Source organism: Erythrolamprus reginae, chromosome 13 (genome assembly GCF_031021105.1).
Source record: "Erythrolamprus reginae isolate rEryReg1 chromosome 13, rEryReg1.hap1, whole genome shotgun sequence".
NCBI lineage: Eukaryota > Metazoa > Chordata > Lepidosauria > Squamata > Dipsadidae > Erythrolamprus > Erythrolamprus reginae.
This window is the reverse complement of record NC_091962.1, coordinates 14,452,041-14,476,282: the sequence shown is the minus strand read 5'-3', so window position 1 is coordinate 14,476,282 and position 24,242 is coordinate 14,452,041. Positions and strand designations below refer to the sequence as shown.

At 41.9% G+C, this 24,242-nt stretch overlaps 1 protein-coding gene across 1 annotated transcript; it reads right to left on the bottom strand.

Annotated features, from left to right (window-relative positions):
• Positions 1–1,967: 1,967 nt before the first annotated feature.
• Positions 1,968–14,527, bottom strand: S100A10 (S100 calcium binding protein A10). Its single transcript, XM_070766709.1, has 3 exons — positions 14,441–14,527; positions 4,247–4,410; positions 1,968–2,444 (listed from the first exon to the last, which is right to left on the bottom strand). Exons 2-3 carry the CDS (start codon positions 4,376–4,378, stop codon positions 2,280–2,282), a joined length of 297 nt encoding a protein of 98 aa, XP_070622810.1. The 5' UTR covers positions 4,379–4,410; positions 14,441–14,527; the 3' UTR covers positions 1,968–2,279.
• Positions 14,528–24,242: the final 9,715 nt, after the last annotated feature.

Genomic DNA, 24,242 nt, shown 5'->3' with positions numbered 1-24,242 from the left:
TTTTAAAGAATATTTTTTTTTGTTTGTTTGTCATGTTTGTTTGTTCGTGTATTTGTTACGCGTTGATTTAGCCTTGTATTAATATAAAACATATATTGTATGTAAATGTGTATATATTTGTAATAAAAATTAAAAAAAAAAAAAAAAAAAAAAAAAGAACAAGGGGGCACAATCTGAGGTTCGTTGTGCAAAAGATCAGAAGCAATGGGATAAAATATGATTTGACTGAAAGAGTAGTAGATGCTTGGAACAAACTTCCAGCAGACGTTGTCGGTCATTCCACAGGAACTGAATTTAAACCTGCCTGGGATAAACACAGATCCATCCTAAGATGAAATACAGGAAATAGTACAAGGGCAGACTAGATGGACCAGGAGGTCTTTTTCTGCTGTCAATCTTCTATGTTTCTATGTTTCTATTTCGAGGTTATTATGCTCTAATCAGCTCAGGGATTTAAACTTGCAGAGTTTGACAGTTTGACAGTAAAACTGTTCGACAGAAATATATATAACTGAATATTGTGTTCCAAAATATCTTGAAGGGAGACTACTATAGATCTATTTTGAGCTTATAATGCTCTCATCAGCTAGCCGTACCCTTAGCGGGATTTCAAACTGCAGGGTTTAACAGTTTGACGGAAAAATCGTTTGACAGACAAGCGTTTGACAGCAAAGACAGAATATCTATATATCTATCTGAATGTTGTCTTCCAAAGTATCCCGAAACCACACAACTCAGGAATATTTATTGTGTCCTTCGGGCACAAAACAGCAGGAGGAAAATGTCACAATTTTGTGATGCGACGGAAGGGTGGGAGAACGTTTCCGTCCCCGTCCAAATCGGAAGCGTGTTTTCGGATGGCAAGGAACGAAAAGATTTTTAGAAAGTCCCTCGGTGGTTATTTGTCGGTTGTGTTACAAAGTCCTCCTTCCCACATCTGGAAATGTTTGCAAAGCCCAGCGTTTAAGAATGACTGATTTAAAAGTTTCTTCGCAACTTTTAAGCAGTTTTGGCTCCAACCTCGAGGGCAGGAAACTGCACAGGGGAATGAATCACCCAAACCCACGACAGTAAATCTTCCTCCCCTCTTTCAAAAGCTTGCCTAGGCTTGTGAAAGTCACAAGTGTGGTTCTGCATGTTGCTCCAGAGAATGGCTTTACTCTCCCGAGAGCAGAAAATTCCGTGTTTCGTATTGGGCAAAGTCTCTCCTTTGGCTGTCTGCAAATATTTTAATTTTTCGAGCCTCCCGGAGTTGCTACGCATTTGGGCAGTCCTGATTTCGATACCATCAATTAAAAAAAATAAAAAAATCCTTCCCTCCTGAACCTTATTTTAACCCTTTAACATATTTAAATGTTTTGATCATGTCCCCCCCTTTCCCTTCTGTCCTCCAGACTATACAGATGGAGTTCATTAAGTCTTTCCTGATATGTTTGACGCTTAAGACCTTCCACCATTTTTGTAGCCCGTCTTTGGACCCGTTCAATTTGTAGGAGAGGTCCCCAGAACTGGACACAGTATTATTCCGAATGGGGTCTCACCAGCGCTCTATACAGCGGGATCACAATCTCCCTCTTCCTGCTCGTTATACTTCTAGCTATGCAGCCAAGCATCCTACTTGCTTTCTCTACCGCCTGACCACACTGTTTACCCATTTTGAGGTTGTCAGAAATCACCATCCCTAAATCCTCCTCTGAAGTTTTTGCTAACATAGAACTGTCAATACAATACTCAGATTGAGGATTCCTTTTCCCCAAGTGCATTATTTTATATTTGGAGACATTCAATTGCAGTTTCCATTGCTTTGACTACTTATCTAGTAAAGCTAAATCATTTGCCATATAACAAACGCCTCCAGGAATATCAACCCTTTTGCACACTTTAGAATCATTGGAAAATAAATAAATTAATAATAATAATAATAATAATAATAATAATAATAATAATAATAGAATAGACCAGGCCGATACAAAAAGAAAAAGATTTATTTTTTGGTCTAGGGTACAGCATTAAGGGCAAACCGAAGCATATTTCCTGATGGAAGCAAAGTGGCCTTTGTGTGTGGTTTTTTCCCCACAATTTTGATTAGGGGTTAGTTTCTCCTGGACGTTGTCAGCTAGGGTGGTTAGGCCTGGGACAAGATGTGCCGCTTCTAAGCAGAATGGCCTGGCTTTGGACGGGGAAGCAGGCAGGCGAGGGCACTGCGGGCACCGTTGAAGCTTTCCCTGGGCCAAAATGCGCCGTCAGTGCTGGGGAAGAGCCAAGTGATTTTGCCCGCTTCAGAACTTCTTTCCCGTCGGCTTCATTTTCTTGATGTAATACTCGTTGCAGCCGTTGGTCAACCCGGCAAAGAGGGACAGGTAGCCTTCGAAGCTGACTTTGCCGTCCCGGCATTCTTCCAAGTTCTTCATGATCCGGTCGATGGCCATGGGGTCCTTCTGGTTCTAGAGAGGGGTTTATAAAAAAAAGGAGAAGGGGAGAAGATGAGTCAACGACGGTGGAGAAGGAGATGAGGAAGATGAGAGGATAGGGAGATGGTTATACAGTGGTCCCTCTACTTACAAACTCAATTCGTTCCGTGACCAGGTTCTTAAGTAGAACAGTTTGCAAACAGAAGCAATTTTTCCCATAGGAATCAATGTAAAAGCAAATAAGGCGTGTGATTGGGGAAACCACAGAGAGGGTGGAGGCCTTGTTTCCTCCCAGGAGATTCCTAGAGAGGCCCCACAGAAGCTTCTTCCCAGCTTTTCCGGCCCTGTTTCCTCCTAGGAGATTCCTAGAGAGGCCCCATAGAGGCTCCTCCCCACCTTTTCTGGCCCTGTTTCCTTCCAGGAGATTCCTGGAGAGGCCCCACGGAGGCTTCTTCCCAGCTTTTCCGGCCCTGTTTCCTCCTAGGAGATTCCTAGAGAGGCCCCATAGAGGCTCCTCCCCGCCTTTTCTGGCCCTGTTTCCTTCCAGGAGATTCCTAGAGAGGCCCCACGGAGGCTTCTTCCCAGCTTTTCCGGCCCTGTTTCCTCCTAGGAGATTCCCAGAGAGGCCCCATAGAGGCTTCTCCCCGCCTTTTCCGGTTACAGTTTCAGAGGCTTGGATTTGTAAGTGGAAAATGGTTCTTGAGAAGGGGCAAAAAAATCTTGAACACCTGGTCCTTATCTAGAAAAGTTCATAAGTAGAGGCGTTCTTAGGTAGAGGTACCACTGTATAGATAATGGGGAAGGAAAAGACAAAGAGATTGAAGAGATGGTCGTGAAGAAGGAGGAGAGGAGACAGAAGATGAGACGATCATGACGAAGGAGACGACGAGGTTGAAGAGATGGACACGACTTAGAAGGAGACCAGACGATGGAGGATGATGTGGTGGCGGTGATGGAGAAAAGGATGGGATGGTTATGATGGAGAGGGAGATGAGATGGAGGATGAAGTCCTCGTAGAGAAGGAGGATTGGAGGGTTATGACAAAGAAAGAAGAGGTTGAGTTGGGCTTGGTAGAGAAGGAGAAGAGGAGAGAGATGATATAGGAGAATGGGATCAATGTGGAGGAGGAGATGTTGAGTTGACCACGAAGGAGAAGAAGACGTGACAAATCATGACAGCAATAAGGAGAAGGACATTATCAGGACGGAGAACATGATGAGAAGGAAAGATGAAAAATTTATCACGATGCAGGAAACGATGAGAAAGAAGACGAATGGTTGAGAAGTCAAGGAGACGGTTACGGTGGAGAACAAGGAGGAGAGAAAGTGTTAGGACTCTGTCCATAACTCTTGGGTTGGCACTATATTGTCCGCAGGTTTCGCAGACAGCCACAAGAGGGAGCTAGAGTTTATAGCTTACTTCTCCAAGTCATCCTCTCTCTTTCTCTTTGCCTGGCTACTCCCTGTTGGGTTTGCTCTGCAATCTCTCTGTATTGTAGTCATGTATTGCAGCTAAAATGTGTTTAGGCTCAATACCTTTGCTTACTGATTATGACAAAGACTATATACTTGGTAATATTTGGATTGTTATTCTGACTTATTACGTGCGTGGCTTTTATACGGTTTATCCCAACATGCTATTGCTCAAACTTTAATTCAAGTTAGTCTATCTGTGTGTGTGGCTGAGTAGTTATTCACAACTGGTCTCAATCTAAACGTTTCTGTGTGCGTACAACCTTGGTAAACAATATATTAACACAAAAGAGGAGTTGGAGGAGATTCTCTCCCAGAGACGAATCTTTGGAGGACACTATTCCACCTCTACTCTTCACTCACCTCCATGTACCCTGGTACCTCTTTCTCCATCATCAGTCGGAGGTCCTCCTTGGTTAGGTAGTTCTTATCGCCGGCAAATTTGTGAAAGGTGAACATGACGGTTTCCATGGCGTGCTCCAGCTGGGAAGGCATTTTGGCAGAAGTCTCAAGGAGGCAGACCGAGTCTAAGGAAGGAAGGAAGGAAAGAGAGAGAAAGAAAGAAAAAGAAAGTCAAATAAAATAAATATGAAAACAGGACATTCTACCATCGATGGGGGACACGTCCCAAAGCCAAGAATTACTGACATACAATTGCAAAACGGTTGAAAGAAATTAACGAACGTTGAGATAGGGGAAAAAAACCCTCCAGAATTATTTTTATTAGGCATTTTTCTCTAAAAAGTATAAAAAAAGAAATTCAATATTTAATCGTATGTACAGCAGCGAGAATAACCTTTGCACAGCAATGGAAAAGTTGAAGTAATCCCTAAAGAAGAAGAAGTAGTGATTGGCAAATTTATTGAATGTGCAGAGATGGATGTGAATGACAAGAAGGTTAAAAGGGCCGGAAGAATCGGAGTATTTTATAATACGGGACAAATTCTACAACTGGTTAGAAAAAACCAATATATGAAACTAAATTTATTTATTTATTATTTATTTATTAATTGGACTTGTATGCCTTCCCTCTCTGTGGACTCGACACAACACATCAATAAAAAACCCAGTATACAACAATATGTCTAAATCCCATTAATATGGATAATTAATTTAAGGCTAAATGTTAAAAATCATCAAGTGCATTACATGCAAATGGAAATAATAATCTAAAATTGAAGCAATAAAGCGAGCGGAACACAATAATATAAACAATTTGACTTCTATGCCGCCCAATCTAAAGGTTTAATAGATGTAAGAATAATAAGTATGGTATGCAAAAAATGTCTTGGAAATGTCTATATAAGTATTTGATATAGGATTTAAAGCTCCGAAAACAACTTTGGATAAAGAAGAGGCTGCATAGAACTTTTAATTGTTTAATTTAACAATTGAATTGTTGTGAGCCGCCCCGAGTCTTCGGAGAGGGGCGGCATACAAATCTAATAAATTGAAATTGAATTGAAATTGAATTTAATGTTCTATGCTTGTTTTGTCTTTTGTGCTGTCACATGCCTGGGATAAACATATATCCATCCTAAGATAAAATACAGAAAATAGTACAAGGGCAGACTAGATGGACCATGAGGTCTTTTTCTGCCGTCAGACTTCTATGTTTCTATGCAAAAAATTTAATTAAAATTTTAATTTTTTTAAAAAAATTATTATCGACTGGCATGGAGAGGACCACATCATAAAAGAATTCATATGTTTCAACTGGAGTGATTGTGCAAACTATCCGAAGATACACAAGTCACAAATGTTGCCATTTTGCCAAACACACACACAGACACAAAACCCACAAACAAAAAAACAATAATAACCAAACCGAAATAATTCCTTCCTATCACCTAAACCCGTTTGAATCCATCACTGGAAGATTTCTTCCCCCCCCCCAATATATTTTATTAATTTTTTAAAATAGACAAAACTGACAAACATACATTTAACATAAAAATGGGGTTGTATCTACCCCGCTTATTCTAGAAGTAAAATTTCAATACAGAAAAAGAGTACATTTAAAAAAAATACTTAAATTCAACTTATTACTTTAAATGAAAAGAAGAAATTTGTTTTACCTTATATAATAGATTTTCATACATAAACTAATTCTAACATAAATCTTAAATCATATCACTGTTAATATAATTCTCTTATTTATTTATTTCTTATTTTAATATTCCTGTCAAAAATTGTACGGGAGGTCTCCTGCTTGAGCAAGGGGGTTGGACTAGATGACCCCACGAGGTCCCTTGACAGCTTCTCTCCCGAATGGAATCCACCCATTTCCAAGCTGGCGAGAGGCCCTTCCAGACAGGAGAAAGTCCAACTTTTTACTCTGCACAAGTTGTTGTTCTGACCTCGCCGCGTTTTGATAAAAGGACGTCGGTGCAAACGCACACCCCACAACTAATGTGTGACTAATTGCACAAACACGTCTATCCTCCCCTTGGGAGGAATGAGCAGGGTACAATCTTGGGTTGAAGATTACCTCAACGGATCTTTCTCGCAGTGACTCACTCACCGCTGGCGAGTAATCCAGCGAGGAATTTAGGACTCGCCTTTCTGGTTTAAGGAAAGGCCGGTGGAACTCCCCGCCCTGCCTACTTTTCACCGTTGCAAATGCTGAATTTGGGGTGTTTAATAATTCTAACCCTGGGGGGGCCAATAGAATGGGAAAAGGAGATTTTTAGGAAGGATGGAAGGAAGGAAATAAAAAGGAAGGAAGGAAGGATAGGTACGGTAAGAAAAAGAGGAAGGGAAAAGGAAAGGAAGGAAATAAGGCAGAGAAGGAAGAAAAAAGGAAGGAAGGACAAAGAAGGAAAAGAAGGAAGGAAGAAAAGGGTGAAGGAAGGAAGGAAGAAAGGAAGGAAAGAAAAAGGAAAGAACAGGAGGAACAAAATAAGGGAGAGAAAAAAGGAAGGAAAGAAAAAAAGGAAGGACAGGAGGAAGGGAAAGAAGGAAGGAAGAAAAGAAAGGAGGAAGGAAGAAAAGAAAGGAGGAAGGAAGAAAAAGAAATAAGGGAGAGAAGAAAACGGAAGGAAGAAAAAAAGACGGAAGGAAAGGAAGGAAGAAAACAAAGAACAGAAGGAAGAAAAAACAGGAAGGAAAGAAAAAAGGGAAGGGTGGGAGGAAAAGAAGGAAGAAAGGAAAATGGAAGGAAAAGAAGAAAAGGAAGAGAAAAAAGAAAGAGAAAGGAAGGAAAGGAAGGAAGAAAAGAAAAAAGAAAAGGAAGGAAGGAAGGAAGGGAGGAAGATCTCTATTTTGCACCAGTGTGGCCAATTAAAAATTGAATGTGGTCAATTTTGGGTGGGTGGGGGGAATAATTCTAACTCTCTTATTTGCAAAATCCGGATGCTTTTAAAACCCTCATGGTTCCCTGCCTCCCCCCACCCTGTCTCTGGATTGAATATTTCTTTAAAAATGTTGATTATTTTGAAAGTTTTGATAACACTGCGACCAAATTGCTTTCTACTGTATCTGCTGATTTGGCCTTTGACACATGGCTCTTTTGCGGGTTCTTACATTTTGCCCCCAATGTTTTGCACAATTGTAGCCAGGCAGGGTTGCAATGGGTTGGGGGGGGGGGGGTTGGGGGGGGGAGGTGTTATCAAAACTAAAAGGCCTTGCTTCCATCCCATCACTTCAGCTCTAAACCAGGGAGAAATTCTTTTCACCCAAGACTTTTATCGCTATCCCAGGGCAGCAAACGGGATCCAGTTTGTTTATTTATTTAGTGTTAGTCCAATACATAATACACATTGAAGAGAAAGTTATGTAATAATATAAGTAAAGAAAAGAATAGAAGAAAAGATATGAAAGTATAGGTGAACATATTTGAAAGGAAGAAAAGATAAATGAGATAAGGAGAGACAATTGGACAGGGGACGGAAGGCACACTGGTGCACTTATGCACGCCCCTTACTGACCTCTAAGGAATAGTCCGGCAATTGGAAACAAAACCTCCTTTGCAAAACCAAATCGACTCCAAACTGAATATGTGTCGCCCAAATTTCTCCCCTTGCAAAAACTGCATTTTTCCCTCCAGTCCAAATAATATACTGCTCAAAAATAATAATAAAGGGAACACTACTCAAAGAACCCATCCTAGATCTGAATGAATGAAATATTCTCATTGAATCCTTTGTTCTGTACAAAGTTGAATGTGCACAACAGCGGGTGAAATTGACTGTCCATTGGCCTTGCTTCCTAAGTTTGATTTCACAGAAGTTGGATTCACTTGGAGTTATATTTATTTATTTATTGGATTTGTATGCCGCCCCTCTCCGGAGACTCGGAGCGGCTAACAGCAATAATAAAACAGCGTACAATAGTAATCTAATACTAAAAACTATTAAAAACCCATTAATGTAAAAACCAGACATACATACATACATAGAATTGTAAAGGCCTAGGGGGAAAGAGCATCTCTACTCCCCCATGCCTGACGGCAGAGGTGGGTTTTAAGTAGCTTACGAAAGGCAAGGAGGGTGGGGGCAGTTCTAATCTTTGGGGAGAGTTGGTTCCAGAGGGCCGGGGCCACCACAGAGAAGGCTCTTCCCCTTGGGTCCCGCCAAGCGACATTCTTTAGTTGACGGGACCCGGAGAAGATCCACTCTGTGGGACCTAACTGGTTGCTGGGATTCGTGCAGCAGAAGGCGGTCCCTGAGATAGTCTGGTCCGGTGCCATAAAGGGCTTTATAGGTCATAACCAACACTTTGAATTGTGACCAGAAACTGATCGGCAACCAATGCAGACTGCGGAGTGTTGGTGTGACATGGGCATATTTGGGGAAGCCCATGATGGCTCTCGCAGCTGCATTCTGCACGATCTGAAGTTTCCGAACATTTTTCAAAGGTAGCCCCATGTAGAGAGCGTTACAGTAGTCGAGTTTCGAGGTGATGATATTGTGTTAAGCGTTCCCCTTATTATTTTTCCTCCTCCTTCGACTGTCCCTCCTGCAAAATTTCTCCAGCCTCTTGCTGTGCAGAAAGCTGCAGAATCACCCTGAGGTTAAAATTGTGGGTTTTTTGTATGTGTGTTTTGCAGCCTGGCACCCTGACAACCAAGGGGAAGTTGACGGAAAGCTACCCTGCAAAAAAAAGACCCCGGATGGATGATTTATACACCCCGTTGTTCCTGCCAGAGGGAGTTGGCTTTGAAAAGGGTGCGGAGGGTCCTTGCAATGAGTAAGCAAAGCAAAGTTTAGTGTTTTGGGCATCGTGCCCGTTGGGGGGGGGGGCTTTGCTGCAATCCTAGCAGTAATTTTCCTGCCAACTATGGGTGTGTCCATGACTCAGTTCGCATTTTCCAGAGCTGCGGGTTCTGCTTAACGGATTCAAGCCTTTTGAGCCGAAGAGGGGGAGAAAAAAAAATCACAAAAATAATAATAATATACAGCTCACAAAGCAAACCATTTCACAAGAGAGTAAAAGAAATGGGTTAACTTTCTTTTTAATTTTTTAAATTTCCCTTTTTATCGCTGCTGAAATGTGGTTGGCCCCTGCAGCTCCCTTAGGGACTAGCAACTTGGTTCTCCAGTTAAACTTAACTTCATCCTTTCTCTGGTTTTTTTTTGGAGATCCCTCTGGCTAAAAGGTCTTTGATTGAACGCGTTAAAAGCGCTAAGAGGCATCAAAGAAATATGAACGTTTTCTGTGGGCGGAAAATGAGCTAAATATGGGTAGATATAGTATTGGTGAATGTTTAAATAACTTGGATATTGGTTGGTTATTTAAATAAGCTGAATATTGGTGAATATTTAAATAAGTCGGATATTGGTTGGTATTTAAATAAGCTGTATATTGGTGAATGTTTAAATAACTTGGATATTGGTTGGTTATTTAAATAAGCTGGATAATGGTGAATATTTAAATAAATCGGATATCGGTTGATGTTTAAATAAGCTGAATATTGATTAATATTTAAATAACTTGGATATTGGTTGGTATTTAAATAAGCTGTATATTGGTGAATGTTTAAATAACTTGGATATTGGTTGATGTTTAAATAAGCTGAATATTGGTGAATATTTAAATAAATCGGATATCGGTTGATGTTTAAATAAGCTGAACATTGGTGAATGTTTAAATAAGTTGGATATCGATTGATGTTTAAATAAGCTGGATATTGATTAATATTTAAATAACTTGGATATTGGTTGGTATTTAAATAAGCTGTATATTGGTGAATGTTTAAATAACTTGGATATTGGTTGATGTTTAAGCTGAATATTGGTGAATATTTAAATAAATCGGATATCGGTTGATGTTTAAATAAGCTGAACATTGGTGAATGTTTAAATAAGTTGGATATTGATTGATGTTTAAATAAGCTGGATATTGGTCGATATTTAAATAAGTCGGATATTGGTTGATTTTTAATTTTTGTTTTAAAAATACTTTGGCCAAGTGTGATTAGGCATACGTGGTGGTGGTTTTTTTTTTTTAATTTTAAGCTCCTGAAAATTCACGGGCCCCTTTTAATAATAATAATAATAATAATAATAATAATAATAATAATAATAATAATAATTTATTAGATTTGTACGCCGCCCCTCTCCGAAGACTGTCTTCTCATCCAGGAATTAAAGTCACACCTTGAAACTTTGCAAAGAGAAACAAAGAGAGAAGGGCTGGGCTCATTGTTTACATCTGTTGGGCAAGACAATTCCATGGTTTCTCCACCTCCTTCATAAATACCCACCCTATGGGATTGTAAGGGAGTCTCTCTTGGCCACGCGTGGAGCTGAGTGGAGCTGTTTCCTACCCAGAAACTACAAACTCTGTCTTGCCAGACATGAATTCCAGCCAAGCCCTGGAGAGGGGAGTCTGCGAGATTTCCAAACAGCCAGCAGGGAGGCCTTGAAGCCTCTCCCAAGGACATCTCGAGAAGTTCCTTCATAGTGCCAGAGAAAGAAGGAGAAAGGCAGACACAGAGAGAGAGAGAGGCAAAGAAATAGAATGAGAAACAGCATAGAAACTGAGAGGAAGAAAGAGGCAGAGAGAGAGAGAGAGAGAAAGAATGGAGGGAAGGAAGGAGGGAAGATGAAAGAAAAAGGGATAAATGGAGGAAGAGAAACAATAGAGAAAGAAGGAAAAATAGATAAAGAGATAGACAGATGAGATAGATAGATAGACAGACTGATGATAGATTGATTGATAGATAGATAGATAGATAGATAGATAGATAAAGATAGATAGACAGACAGATAAGATGATAGGATAGGATAGATAGAGATAGATAGGTAAGTAGATAGATAAAGATAGTTAGACAGATGAGATGATAGATAAACAGATAGTTAGACAGATACAGACATACAGATGAGATGATAAATAGATAGGTAGATAAACAGATAAACAGATAGATAGATAGATAGATAGATAGATAGATAGATAGATGAGATAAATAGATGAGATAGATAGATAGATAGATAGATAGATAGATAGAGGAGATAGAGGAGATAGATAGATAGAGGAGATAGATAGATAGATAGATACGGTAGATAGATAGATAGATGAGATAAATAGATGAGATAGATAGAGGAGATAGATAGATAGATAGATAGATAGATAGATAGATAGATAGATAGATATAGAAAGATTTGCAAGCCAAGATTCCTATTTATGTTTATTTACAAGCTACACGCATGTCCTCTTTTTGCAAAAACCGACACGCTCAGGGTTCAAGAAGCCGAGTCAGTTTCCTCTGGGAACCTCACAAGCCGGGCGGAGAGAAATTCCCCTCTCTCTCTGAGGTTTCCCCAGCAAATGGGAAGGTAGACTGCTCCCGAAGCTGGGGGGGCTCCCTTAACAAAACGCAGCTTGCGAGAGCGTCTTCTTGGGATCGATGGGGCTTGACCAGAGGCAGCCCGCAAAACATCGAAGGAAATATTACAAAAATAAAGAAAGAAATAGATGTGAAAAGGGTTGGGAGCAGGCAGATAAGCCTAGGGTGTTTTTTCCTTCCCATTTTTGAATTTATCTCAAGCCAGCTGCTGCCGGTTTGTTATCTTTGGGTTGAATTTGGTGTTATTATCGCTCCTAAAAAGATTCCATCAGCGATAAGATGGCCAAATAAACATTCTTAGCCTTCTGGGCGTCACACATACCAACCAAGCATGCATAAAGTTCAATTAAATATTTTCCTTTATTGGCACCAACTGAGCTTTTAGGGACTGTCCCGTTTCCAAAGACCAGTGTGGCACTCAGGTTGACCCCCTCCACTCCCCAAATCAGCCTTTGAAAGGACCTCAGAGGTCATTCAGTCTAACCCCAGCCTGGGGGCGAATTCTAGGAAACAGTGTCCAAAAAATTAAACCAGCAATTTTCTCTTGGCATTAGCTGCAGAAGGCGGGGTAAAGTATAAATTTTTTTTTTCTACCTGCCGGTGAGAAAATATTAAACCTACGGTGGGTTTTTCACCTGGGGTTGGGGGAACTCACGGCCACTAGATGCTGCTATATAATCCATGGCTTCCCAAAGAGCAGGGGTGGATATAAAGTCTAACTCTTGACAAGTTGTTCTGGCTCATTTTATGAGAGATGTGGATGAATGAATTTGCACATTTTATGATTCGGGGGTGTTGATAGGGACTTTTAATGTCTTTTCTTGGGTTTCAGGATCGTATTTTAGTTTGAATTTTGATCTCTGGCGTGTTTTTTTGTAATGTATTTAAACCGCCCTCTCAGAAGAAGGGCGGCCTAGAAATCTATCAATCAATCAAAGTAATAAATCGCAGCTTGTTTTTTAAGTCTGGAATTTGGGTGGAGCCTCCGTATATAGAGGCAGTCTACCTTTAAGAACAGCCCTTCCCAAAAAATAAGCCCCAGAGATTGGATCTAGCAAGGCGTGGCAAACGCCAAATGGAACCTCCATGCAGAGGGACAGTCTACCTGATAGCATCTCCCAAGGAAAGCTGCATATATACTGTATTTGAATTTAAAATTTAAAAATTCAGCAAAAACATGTGATACATAGGTACGTACGTACGTACGTACGTACGTACGTACGTATGTATGTGATTTTTCTTCCTGCGAAAGTCTTTTGGAGCCCCACCCCGACTGCATTGTCAAATGGGGAGGGGGGGTGAGAAGAGGCAGGGCTGGGTGGTGATCCCAGATGGAGGGATCTGGCCTCAAGCCATCTTCTTATGTAGGTCAGAAGAAAGTCAGGGGGGAGAGAAATCGCCTTCACAAGGGTCTGTCTCTCTGGTTTTGTGCCCAATCCTCTTCCCCCCTCCAAACCCCCCCCCTTTCAGCTTTTTCATCTGTGGGTGAGCCCCCCCCTCGCTTTCCATCAAAAGGCTCTTCAAAAGCTCTCTCCCCTCCCTTTCAACACCCCACCCCACTTCTGGACCATCCTTTCACTTCCCACCCGCCCCAAAAACCCACCCCAAAACTTTGCTCAAAAATTTTGAGAATTGGGGAAGCGGATTTAAATATTTTTAAAAAGGGGCCTTAATATTATATATGTTCTGTTTTGGGGTTGGGAGATGCCCAGAGCCCTTTGGGGAGTTTAAGCGGTATATAAATCCAAATAAAGAAATAAAGAAATAAATTTGTTGCAGCAAGGAAATAGTTTTGGAAGCAAAAGGATTTTTTAGACACCCCCCCAACCCCCCCTCCTCTCCCCGTCCCACCCAAATCCAATCCCACCCCTCCAGGCAAGGGAATTTAAAGTCCTTTGCAACTTAAACATATTTTGGAGGCTAGGGGAGAAATTCACACTTTAAAAAAAATCCAATAATCCGACTCTCCAAAACGCGGGGCGAAAATTCAAGGTGCTTCTCTTTCTCCCCCTTGAAAATGCTGAGGACTAGCGCCTTGTTCTACCGAGCGCCTCCTTTTTGCAGCTCGGGGGAGAGAGCTCTTCCCTCCACCCACCCAACCGTCAACCTTTCCCGGAGGGGGCGAAAAGCTGAAAACTTTATTAAGAGGCGATGCCCAAGTTAAACGCCTCGTTATAGTAGAAACCAGACGATTTGCAAGGCTTCGCCTCCGGGTGTTGGCCAATGCAGGGCAGGGCGGGGCAGGGCGGGGGGGGGGGAGCAATCTGGCTTGCCCAGTACAGGGTAGCACTCATCCCACCCCAAAAGCGCCTCTGCAAAAAATGGAGAGACCACCCCAAATCAGTCGCCTGCTTTGCGCACAAAGCGGATTCCCTTCTCTTCCCCCGGGCGGTGTTTCACCAGGCCAGCCGGGCATACACGTACTCAGTGCTTACACCCCCCCCCCTCTCCCGGCCACACCCTGAGCCAGAAATGCGGCTCCTTCGAGCCCCGGGCCAGCTCCCCACTTCTCCAAACCGTCCCCAAATTCCTGCAAAAAGAAAAACCAGAGATAACGGGGAGTTCCCCCTTCTCTCCATTTCCCTTCCTTCTCCTACTCCCTGGAAAGGGGGGGGGAGACCCTCATCCCATCCCCCACCCTGCAGTTTAAGGACCTAGAGGGGCGGAGAAAAAAATTGGGGGGAGGAAAGAGGGCTCCCCGGAATAGCTATGCGCCTGGCTTTTACGCGCGCCCCGTTACGCGCGGCGGAGAGAAGAGAGGGACTCACCGGGTGATAGATAGAGCAGCCTGGAGCGACGGCTGGCAGAGGAAGAAGTGAGGCTGGCCGGCCACCGCCTTTCCAACACTCGCTGGGCTGGGCTAAACTGGGCCGGGCCTGGGGGCGGAGAAGCTGGACTCACATCTGCCGACGCGCGGGAGAAACCTCTTGTCTTGGAGAAGCGCCAGAGAGCCCTGCCCAACTGAGGGGCTGTTTCCTGGCCTCAAGGGGCTTGGGCTTTGTGAAGTTACAAATGATTACAAGTTAATTTCTAATTTTTATTTTTATTTTAAACGAATACAGACGTTGATTTAAAAGTCAGGTTTTACATTTAGGCAAGAAAAACAAAATGCTCAGATACAGTATAGGTGGTCCCAGTGGACAACCATTAAAATAGGAGCCAGCCGTGTGCAGCAGCTGCCCAAAAAGCCAACACAGTTCTAGGCTGCATCAACAGAGGGAGAGAATCAAGATCATGTGAAGGGTTAATATAGTTTTATTAGGCATTGAGAAGGCCACACTTGGAATACTGCATTGAGTTTTGGTCACCATGATGCCAAAAGGATGTTGAGACTGTAGAAAAAATGCAGAGAAGAGAGACAAAGATGATTAGGGGGCTGGAGGCTAAAACATATGAAGAACCGTTTCAGGAACTGGGTTTATGTCTAGAAGGACCAGGGGAGACATGATAGCAGTCTTCCAGTATCTCAGCGGTTGCCACAAAAAAGAAGGAGTAAAGCTATTCTCCAAAAAACACCTGACTTAACTAAACAAGGAGAGAAGCAATGCAGAACTAAGGAGAAATTTCCTGACAGAACTATTAATCAATGGACCAGATAGATAGGTAGGTAGGTAGATAGATAGGTAGATAGATAGATAGATAGATAGATAGGTAGGTGGGTAGGTAGGTAGGTAGGTAGATAGATAGACAGGTAGGTAGGTAGACAGGTAGGTAGGTAGAAAGGTAGGTCGATAGGTAGGTAGGTAGATAGGTAGATAGATAAATAAATAAATAGAGAGAGAGAAATAGAAATAGAGAGATACCGTGTTTCCCCGAAAGTAAGACAGTGTCTTACTTTCTTTTTACCCCCAAAAGCCCCACTACGTCTTACTTTCGGGGTATGTCTTACATTGGAAAAAAATTGAAAGGGTCGCGTTCCCGAAGGCATCTCCCCAGAGTCCAGAAGGGCAGCCGCGGGACAGGAGCCTCGTGAGCCCTTTTCCAAGTTCAACCTCAGGGCTCCAAGTGGCGTGCATGCGTGGAGCCGCAGACGCGTGTCGGGGAAGCGTGTGTCTGGAGGGGAGGAGCCGCTCTGCGCAGTTGGGCAGCCCCACCTGCCTGCCGGAAAGGAGGCGGGCGAAGGAGGGCGCAGCTCCGGCCGCTCGCCTCGGAGCCGGTCGGCCTCGCTGGCTGCTTGCAGCCGAGCCTCGGCAGGACTCGGTTGCTGGGACGAGCGCCTTCGCTGCAAGCCGCCGCCCGCTCGGCTCGCTTTGGACCAGTGCCGTCCTTCGCTTTGCCAAGCCGGGGAAGAGGCGGTGGCGCCGCGGCGAGGCGAAAGCGAGGGGCGCGCGGGGAGCTTGGAAGCGACATCATCGGGCTCCCCCCGGCAATACCCCCGTGTTTCCCCGAAAGTAAGACATATAGGCTTATATTAGCCGACCCCCCTGAAACCCCCGATACGTCTTACAATCGGGGGTGTCTTACTATCGGGGAAACAGGGTAGACAGATGATAGATAGATAAATAGAGAGAGAAATAGATAGATAGATGATAGATAGATAAATAGAGATAGATAGATAGAAAGATAGATAGATAGATAGAGATAAATACAGACATCTGTCATTATGGGATACCGAGTGCAGATTAATTAGGGAAAACATGCATTTCAATAAATGCTGAATCAGGCTGTAGCATAACAAAGTTTTACCAAAGTGCCCAAGGGGCTTTGAATACTTTCTCAATGCAGTCTGTGTGTGTGTGTGTGTGTAAATTGGAATTGACCTGCAGGGAAAAGAGAGGAGGGGTGGTGGGGGTGGTTTTCAAAGAAGTCTCTTGCAACCCCATCAAGAGGCAAAATTATCCTGCATTCCTTTGAGCTTTTTTCTCCCCACTAACTTTTCCTGCCCGGCCCACCCGTTTTGCCTCCTCCACATTCCTGAATTCCAATGCCCCAGATGCAAACTCCTCGTGTGTTGTTTTGGGCGGCTTCCATCCCTATTGTTGCTCAGACATTTAAGGGAGGGCATTTTTGCAGGCTCAGGAAAACATTGCAGCCTCTGTAGGAAACCAAAACCAACAACAGCCTGTGTTCAGAAGTTGTGGCTGACAGCAGGGTTTTGTGCACAATGAGATAGGATCTCCTGCTCCAGCAGTGGGTTGGACTAGATGACCTCCAAGGTCCCTTCCAATTCTATTCTATTTAGCTAGACATCCCTGTACTAACTTTGGAGGGGGGGGGGAATCCATCATCCTGTCTGTTTCTTGCTCCCTAATCTCATGCCAAGGTGATTCCCCACTTCTTAAACATTACAACAACAACAGAGTTGGAAGGGACCCTGGAGGTCTTCTAGTCCAACCCCCTGCTTAGGCAGGAAACCCTACACTACTTCAGACAGATGGTTATCCAACATCTGCTTAAAAACTTCCAGTGTTGGGGCATTCACAACATCTGGTGGCAAGCTGTTCCACGGATCAACCGTTCTGACTGTTAGGAAATTTCTCCTTGGTTCTAAGTTGCTTCTCTCCTTGTTTAGTTTCCACCCATTGCTTCTTGTTCTACCCTCAAGTGCTTTGGAGAATAGCTTGAGTCCCTCTTCTTTGTGGCAACCCTTGAGATATTGGAAGGCTGCTATCCTGTCTCCCCTGGTCCTCTTTCTTTCTTTCTTTCTTTCTTTCTTTCTTTCTTTCTTTCTTTCTTTCTTTCCTTTCTCTTTCTTTCCTTTCTTTCTCTCTCCTTCGTTCCTTCATTCCTTCCTTCCTCTTTTGCTTTGGAGAATAGCTTGACTTCTTCTTCTTTGGGGCAACCCCTGAGATATTGGAAGACTGCTATCATGTCTCCCCTGGTCTTTCTTTCTTTCTTTCTTTCTTTCTTTCCTTCCTTCCTTCCTTCCTTCCTTCCTTCCTTCTTTCTTTCCTTCCTTCCTTCCTTCCTTCCTTCCTTCTTTCTTTCTTTCTTTTTTTGTTTCGCTTTGGAGAATAGCTTGACTTCTTCTTTGGGGCAACCCCTGAGATATTGGAAGACTGCTATTATGTCTTTCCTGGTCTTTCTTTCTTTCTTTCTTTCTTTCTTTCTTTCCTTCCTTCCTTCCTTCCTTCCTTCCTTCCTTCTTTCTTTCTTTCTTTTTTTGTTTCGCTTTGGAGAATAGCTTGACTCCTTCTTCTTTGGGGCAACCCCCGAGATATTGGAAGGCTGCTATCCTGTCTCCCCTGGTCCTTCTTTTCATTAAACTATCCATTTACCCAGTTCCTGCAACCGTTCGTCGTATGTTTTAGCCTCCAGTCCCCTAATCCTCTTTGTCGCTCTTCTCTGCACTCTTTCTAGAGTCTGCAATAGAATTACAAAAGCCTTTCTCTATTTTTTTCAGTTTATGGGACCATTGCTCGGCTTAAATTTGCCCGCCCCGAATCGAATAAATTCCGATAATAAAATTAAACCGCGTCAATTCGTTTAGTGATTGCGCGACTAACTTCGGCCAAGGGAAGTTTGCCAAAATGAGGCAAAGCTCATTGAAGAAACATCTTGCTTTGCGATGGGTACGTCGACCTCAAATTACGGTGATAAGTTGAGGATTACCTGCGGAGACCACCTCAGAAGAACAAAAGGAAGAGAAGGGGGAAAAAAATCTTATTTGGGCTTGTTTGGCTGGTTTTTCAAGAGCTCTTATAGCCGCCTGGTTGTCGCAGTGAAAAAGTTCACAAAACTTTTTCGAGTGCTCAAGTAGTACAGAAATTTTGGAAAGTAGCGCAAGATGAAACGAACAGGGTGTTAAATATTAATTGGACAATTACAAAAGAAATGGCAGTCCTGGTTAAAAAAAAGGGAGACTTAAGAGAATTTAAAGAAATAAAAGTAGGGCCCAAGCAGTAATTGTATTGGGTTGGAAAGAACCAGCAAAATGGACGATACAGAATTGGTATCAGTACATGGTGGACCACATTTGCTTTGAAATTATGGAGGTCAAGATAAATATGTATAATGAAAATAAAATTGAAAAAAACTGATGGAACGATGGGAAATGGTGAGAGGTTATATAACAAGTAGAATTTGTGATTTAGCCATAAAGAATAAATTAGAATCATTCTTTGATGTGTAAATAGAAGGCAGATTCCAGCTTAGAAGAATATTAAAGATTAGATTAGATTAGATTTATTGGATTTACATGCCACCCCTCTCCGCAAACTCGGGGCGGCTCACAACAACAATTAAAAAAAACATCTTTCAGCTGTGGCGAGGGGGACGTTTGCCCAGGTTCGCCTTGTGCACCAGTTGCGACCCTACTTGGACCGGGAGTCACTGCTCACGGTCACTCATGCCCTCATCACCTTGAGGCTTGACTACTGTAACACTCTCTACATGGGGCTACCTTTGAAAAGCGTTCGGAAACTTCAGATCGTGCAGAATGCAGCTGTGAGAGCAATCATGGGCTTTCCCAAATATGCCCATGTTACACCAACACTCCGCAGTCTGCATTGGTTGCCGATCAGTTTCCGGTCACAATTCAAAGTGTTGGTTATGACCTATAAAGCCCTTCATGGCACTGGACCAGATTACCTCAGGGACCGCCTTCTGCTGGACGAATCCCAGCGACCAGTTAGGTCCCACAGAGTGGATCTTCTCCGGGTCCCGTCAACTAAGCAATGTCACCTGGCGGGACCCAGGGGAAGAGCCTTCTCTGTGGCGGCCCCGGCCCTCTGGAACCAACTCCCCCCAGAGATTAGAACTGCCCCCACCCTCCTTGCCTTTCGTAAACAACTTAAAACCCACCTCTGCCGCCAGGCATGGGGGAATTGAGATCATCTTTCCCCCTAGGCCTTTACAATTCTATGCATGGTATGTCTGTATGTATGTTTGGTTTTTATATTAATTGATATTTAATCATCAATACCAAATTACTATTGTACACTGTTTTATTGTCGCTGTTAGCTGCCCCGAGTCTCTGGAGAGGGGCGGCATACAAATCCAATAAATAAATAAATAAATAAATAAAAAACAGTACATAATAACAAATCCAATGCCCACCAATCTAATTACAATTTAAAATTAGTAATTTCATAAAACAATCCCAATATATATAAAAAAAACAGGCACACAGTCAATCAATGAACATGTTAGTACAGACCCTCCAATTTATTTATTTATTAATCAGATTTGTATGCCGCCCCTCTCCGTAGACTCGGGGTGGCTAACAACAATAATAATACAATGTAAACAAATCTAATATTTAAGTTAATTTAAAAGACCCCAATTTAAGAAACCAATCATACATACTAACATACCATGCATAAATTTTATAAGCCTAGGGGGAAGGGAAAGTCTCAATTCCCCCATGCCTGACGACAGAGGTGGGTTTTAAGGAGCTTACGAAAGGCAAGGAGGGTGGGGGCAACTCTGATATCTGGGGGGAGTTGGTTCCAAAGGGTCGGGGCCGCCTCAGAGAAGGCTCTCCCCCTGGGTCCCGCCAAACGACATTGTTTAGTTGACGGGACCCGGAGAAGGCCAACTCTTGGTGGTGGGGTATATATGTATGTTGTCAAGTGATGGGTGCACCTTCACAGGACACTGTTTTTATGTTGTATGTATGTAGTTTGTATGTTTTAACATTTAAAATTAATTTTTAAAAAATTATTTAAAAAAAAAACTTTTCGGGAACAGCACGGCCCTTGAAAAACAGACGATATCCAGAGTTTTTAAAATCACCTTGCAAAACTCCCGATGCTTGCAATCAACTAAGATGGATATTTTTTTTAAAAAAAATGATTTATTTTTTTACCTGCATCGCTGGGTGTGCTTGCATTTTCACAGTGACCCTATTTTTCGGTGTATAAGACGCACCTTTTTCCTCCCCAAAATAGGCCGATAATTTGGGTAATCCTCTTTGTCGCTCTTCTCTGCACTTTTTCTAGAGTCTCAACATCCTTTTTGCATCATGGTGACCAAAACTGAATGCGGTATTCCAAGTGTGGCCTTACCAAGGCCTTATAAAGTGATATTAATAATAATAATAATAATAATAATAATAATAATAATAATAATAATAATATATTAGATTTGTATGCTGCCCCTCTCCGAGGACTTGGGGCGGCTCACAACAACATAAACAGTGTACAAATCCAATTTTAAAATCACAATTTAAAACCCTTATTATAAAATAAAATAATCACACAACCAATCAAACCATACACCAGCCTTGACAATTGGGGGTGGTGGTGTCAGTTTCCCCATGCCTGGCAGCAAAGATACATGGTATGTTTGTGTGTATGCTTGCTTTTAATAATGGGTTTTTTAGTGTTTTTTAAATTATTAGATTTGTTCTTACATTGTCTTTGTTATTGTTGTGAGCTGCCCCGAGTCTACGGAGAGGGGCGGCATACAAATCTAATAAATAAATTAAAAAATAAATTAATTAAAAGATGAGTTTTTAATAACTTACGAAAGGCGAGGAGGGTGGGGGCAGTCCTAATCTCTGGGGGGAGTTGGTTCCAGAGGGCTAGGGCCACCACAGAGAAGGCTTTATGTAATCTTGTTTCTCTGTTGATGCAGCCTAGAACTGTGTTGGCTTTTTTGGCAGCTGCTGAACACAACTGGCTCCTATTTAAATGGTTGTCCACTAGGACTCCCAAGATTGACTAAATTTTGCTGGAAGAAAAACATTTGAGGTCTGGCTATTTTTTGGAGGGAGAATCAACCTCCTTTTCCCCGTTTCAATCTCGATTACTATTATTAATTTAAACGAATCACTTAATTCTTCCACAAATACGCCCAGGTTTGTTCCAGGGTAGATATCCTGGGCTGCCACGCCCTGGCCAGGCATAATTTTGCAAGCGTCCACATTTTCCCATATTACCTTTTCCTGCTTTCTTGGAAACTTGGATATATATTTTTTTTTACAGCCATTCTTTTGGCTGGAAAAATAAACACTCTTCTGCTCATTTCCAAATTTCCATGTCCCTCCCCCCTAAAATGTTTGGGGCGTGGGCTGCCAGCTCTGTTTTTTTCTTTACGGAAAGCATTTATGGCCCAATATGATTACTGGAGCAGGTGATGATATTTGAGGCACATCAATAAAGGGAGACTACAGGAGGAGGGAAGAGGAAAAATTAGAAGAGAATAGAGTAGAATTAGATTTAGATTTGGATTTGGATTTGGATTTGGATTTGGATTTGGATTTAGATTTAGATTTAGATTTAGATTTAGATTGAGAATTAGAATAGAACTGAAATGAACTGAAATGAACTGAAATGAAATGAATTGAATTGAATTTAATAGAATTCTTTATTGGCCAAGTGTGATTGAACACACAAGGAATTTGTCTTTGGTGCAGATGCTCTCAGTGTACATCAAAGAAAAGAGACATTTGTCAAGAATAGAATAGAATATAGAATAGAATAGAATATAGAATAGAATATAGAATAGAAAATAGAATAGAACAGAATAAAATATAGAATAGAATATAGAATAGAATATATAGAATAGAATATAGAATAGAACAGAAGAGAATATAGAAGAGAATATAGAATAGAATAGAGTAGAGTAGAATAGAATAGAATATAGAATAGAATAGAATATAGAATATAAAATAGAATAGAATATAAAATAGATTAGAATATATAGAATAGAATAGAATATAGAATAGAACAGAATAGAATATAGAATAGAATAGAATATAGAATAGAATAGAGTAGAATAGAATATAGAATAGAAAATAGAATAGAACAGAATAAAATATAGAATAGAATATAGAGTAGAATATATAGAATGGAATAGAACAGAATATAGAATAGAACAGAATGAAATATAGAATAGAATAGAATATAGAATAGAATATAGAATAGAGTAGAGTAGAATTATTTATGGGCCAAGTGTGATTGGACACACAGGGAATTTGTCTTTGGTGCAGATGCTCTCATAAAAGAAAAAGAGACATTTGTCAAAAATCATAAGGTACAACAATGATTGTCCTAGGGGTCAAATAAGCAAGGAGGAAGTAATCAATATTAATAAAAATCTTAAGGATACAAGCAACAAGTGACAGTCCTACAGTCCTAAGTGGGAGGAGATGGGTGATAGGAAGGATGAGAAAAAACTAGTAGCATTAGTAGTGCAGACTTAGTAAGTAGTTTATTTATTATTTTATTTATTTATTTTGTCCAATACACAATAATACACAATAAAGGTGAATATGAAAATATTGAGGAAAACATGAATGCCAACGCCGAAAAAAGAAAAAGGCAGAAACCCATCTCGCAATTGTTTTTTTTTTTTTTTTTTAAATGTGTATTTGTGTGTGTGTCATCCCAGCTGGTTGTCTTGTTGGGGGAGAAGTGTGATGCAAGCCGCTTGACTCATTTGTGCGATGTGCCAAGGTTGAGTTGTGCAACGGGAAATTTCGCATCGGTGTCGTCGTCGGCAGCCGGGGCTTGAAACCATGTTGTCTTGGAAGGCAAATATTTGTGGATTTTTTTTTCCTGCTGCTGGGTGGATCTGGAGTCCCCTCCCTCCACCTGTCAATCCGTGAATCAAATGAGATCTACGTGGCAGGGGACCAGATTATTTACGGGACCGCCTTCTTTCTCCTACACCCCCAGCGACAATCGGTTAGGTCGCACAGAGTCGGCCTCCTCCAGGCCCCGTCGGCTGAACAATGTCGGCTGGCGGGTCCACAGGGCAGAGCCTTCTCTGTTGCGGCCCCAACCCTCTGGAACCACATTCCCCACGCTCCTCGCCTTTCGGAAGGTGTTAAAGACACACTTATAGCCAGCAGGTCTTGGAACTGTGAGCAAGAATTTTTTTCCAGTCGTTGGATTTAATTTAATTTTTAATTTTTTTCTGCCATAAAAAACATACATAGAAGAAAAGGCAACCTACATGCCTAACATTATTTATATATGAAATTTTCTCATCTGATAGAAGAGGGAGATTGTGATCCCGATGTATGGAGCGCTGGCGAGACCCCATTTGGAATAATACTGTGTCCAGTTCTGGGCCTACAAAAAGAGACGGATCAAATGGAACGGGTCCAAAGACGGGCTACAAAAAGGGTGGTTTTATATCTTCAGCATAAAACCGATGCTTTATATAGCCTGGAGGACAGAAGTATTTTATCTCAGGATGGATCTATGTTTATCCCAGGCATGTTTAAATTCTACAAAAAGGGTGGAAGGTCTTCAGCATCAAACTGATCAGGAAAGACTTCATGAACTCCATCTGTCTAGTCTGGAGGACAGAAGGGAAAAGGGGGGAGAGGATCGAAACATTTAAATACGTTAAAGGGTTAAATAAGGTCCAGGAGGGACGTGTTTTTAATAGGGAAGTGGACCCAAGAATAAGGGGGCACAATCTGAGGTTAGTTGGGGGAAAGATCAGAAGCAACGTGAGAAAATATTATTTGACTGAAAGAGGAGTAGATGCTTGGAACAAACTTCCAGCAGACGTGGTAGATAAATCCACAGTAACTGAATGTAAACATGCCTGGGATAAACATAGATCCATCCTAAGATAGAATACAGGAAATAGTATAAGGGTAGACTAGATGGACCAGGAGGTCTTTTTCTGCCGTCAATCTTCTAGGTTTCTATGAATGAGGAAGGAAGG

Excerpts from the sequence above, each read along its gene's own strand:
- S100A10 (XM_070766709.1), bottom strand. The coding sequence starts at position 4,378 with ATGCCTTCCCAGCTGGAGCACGCCATGGAAACCGTCATGTTCACCTTT. Across the intron at positions 2,445-4,246 it reads AGGTACCAGGGTACATGGAG|AACCAGAAGGACCCCATGGC; the intron begins GTGAGTGAAGAG and ends ACCCCTCTCTAG.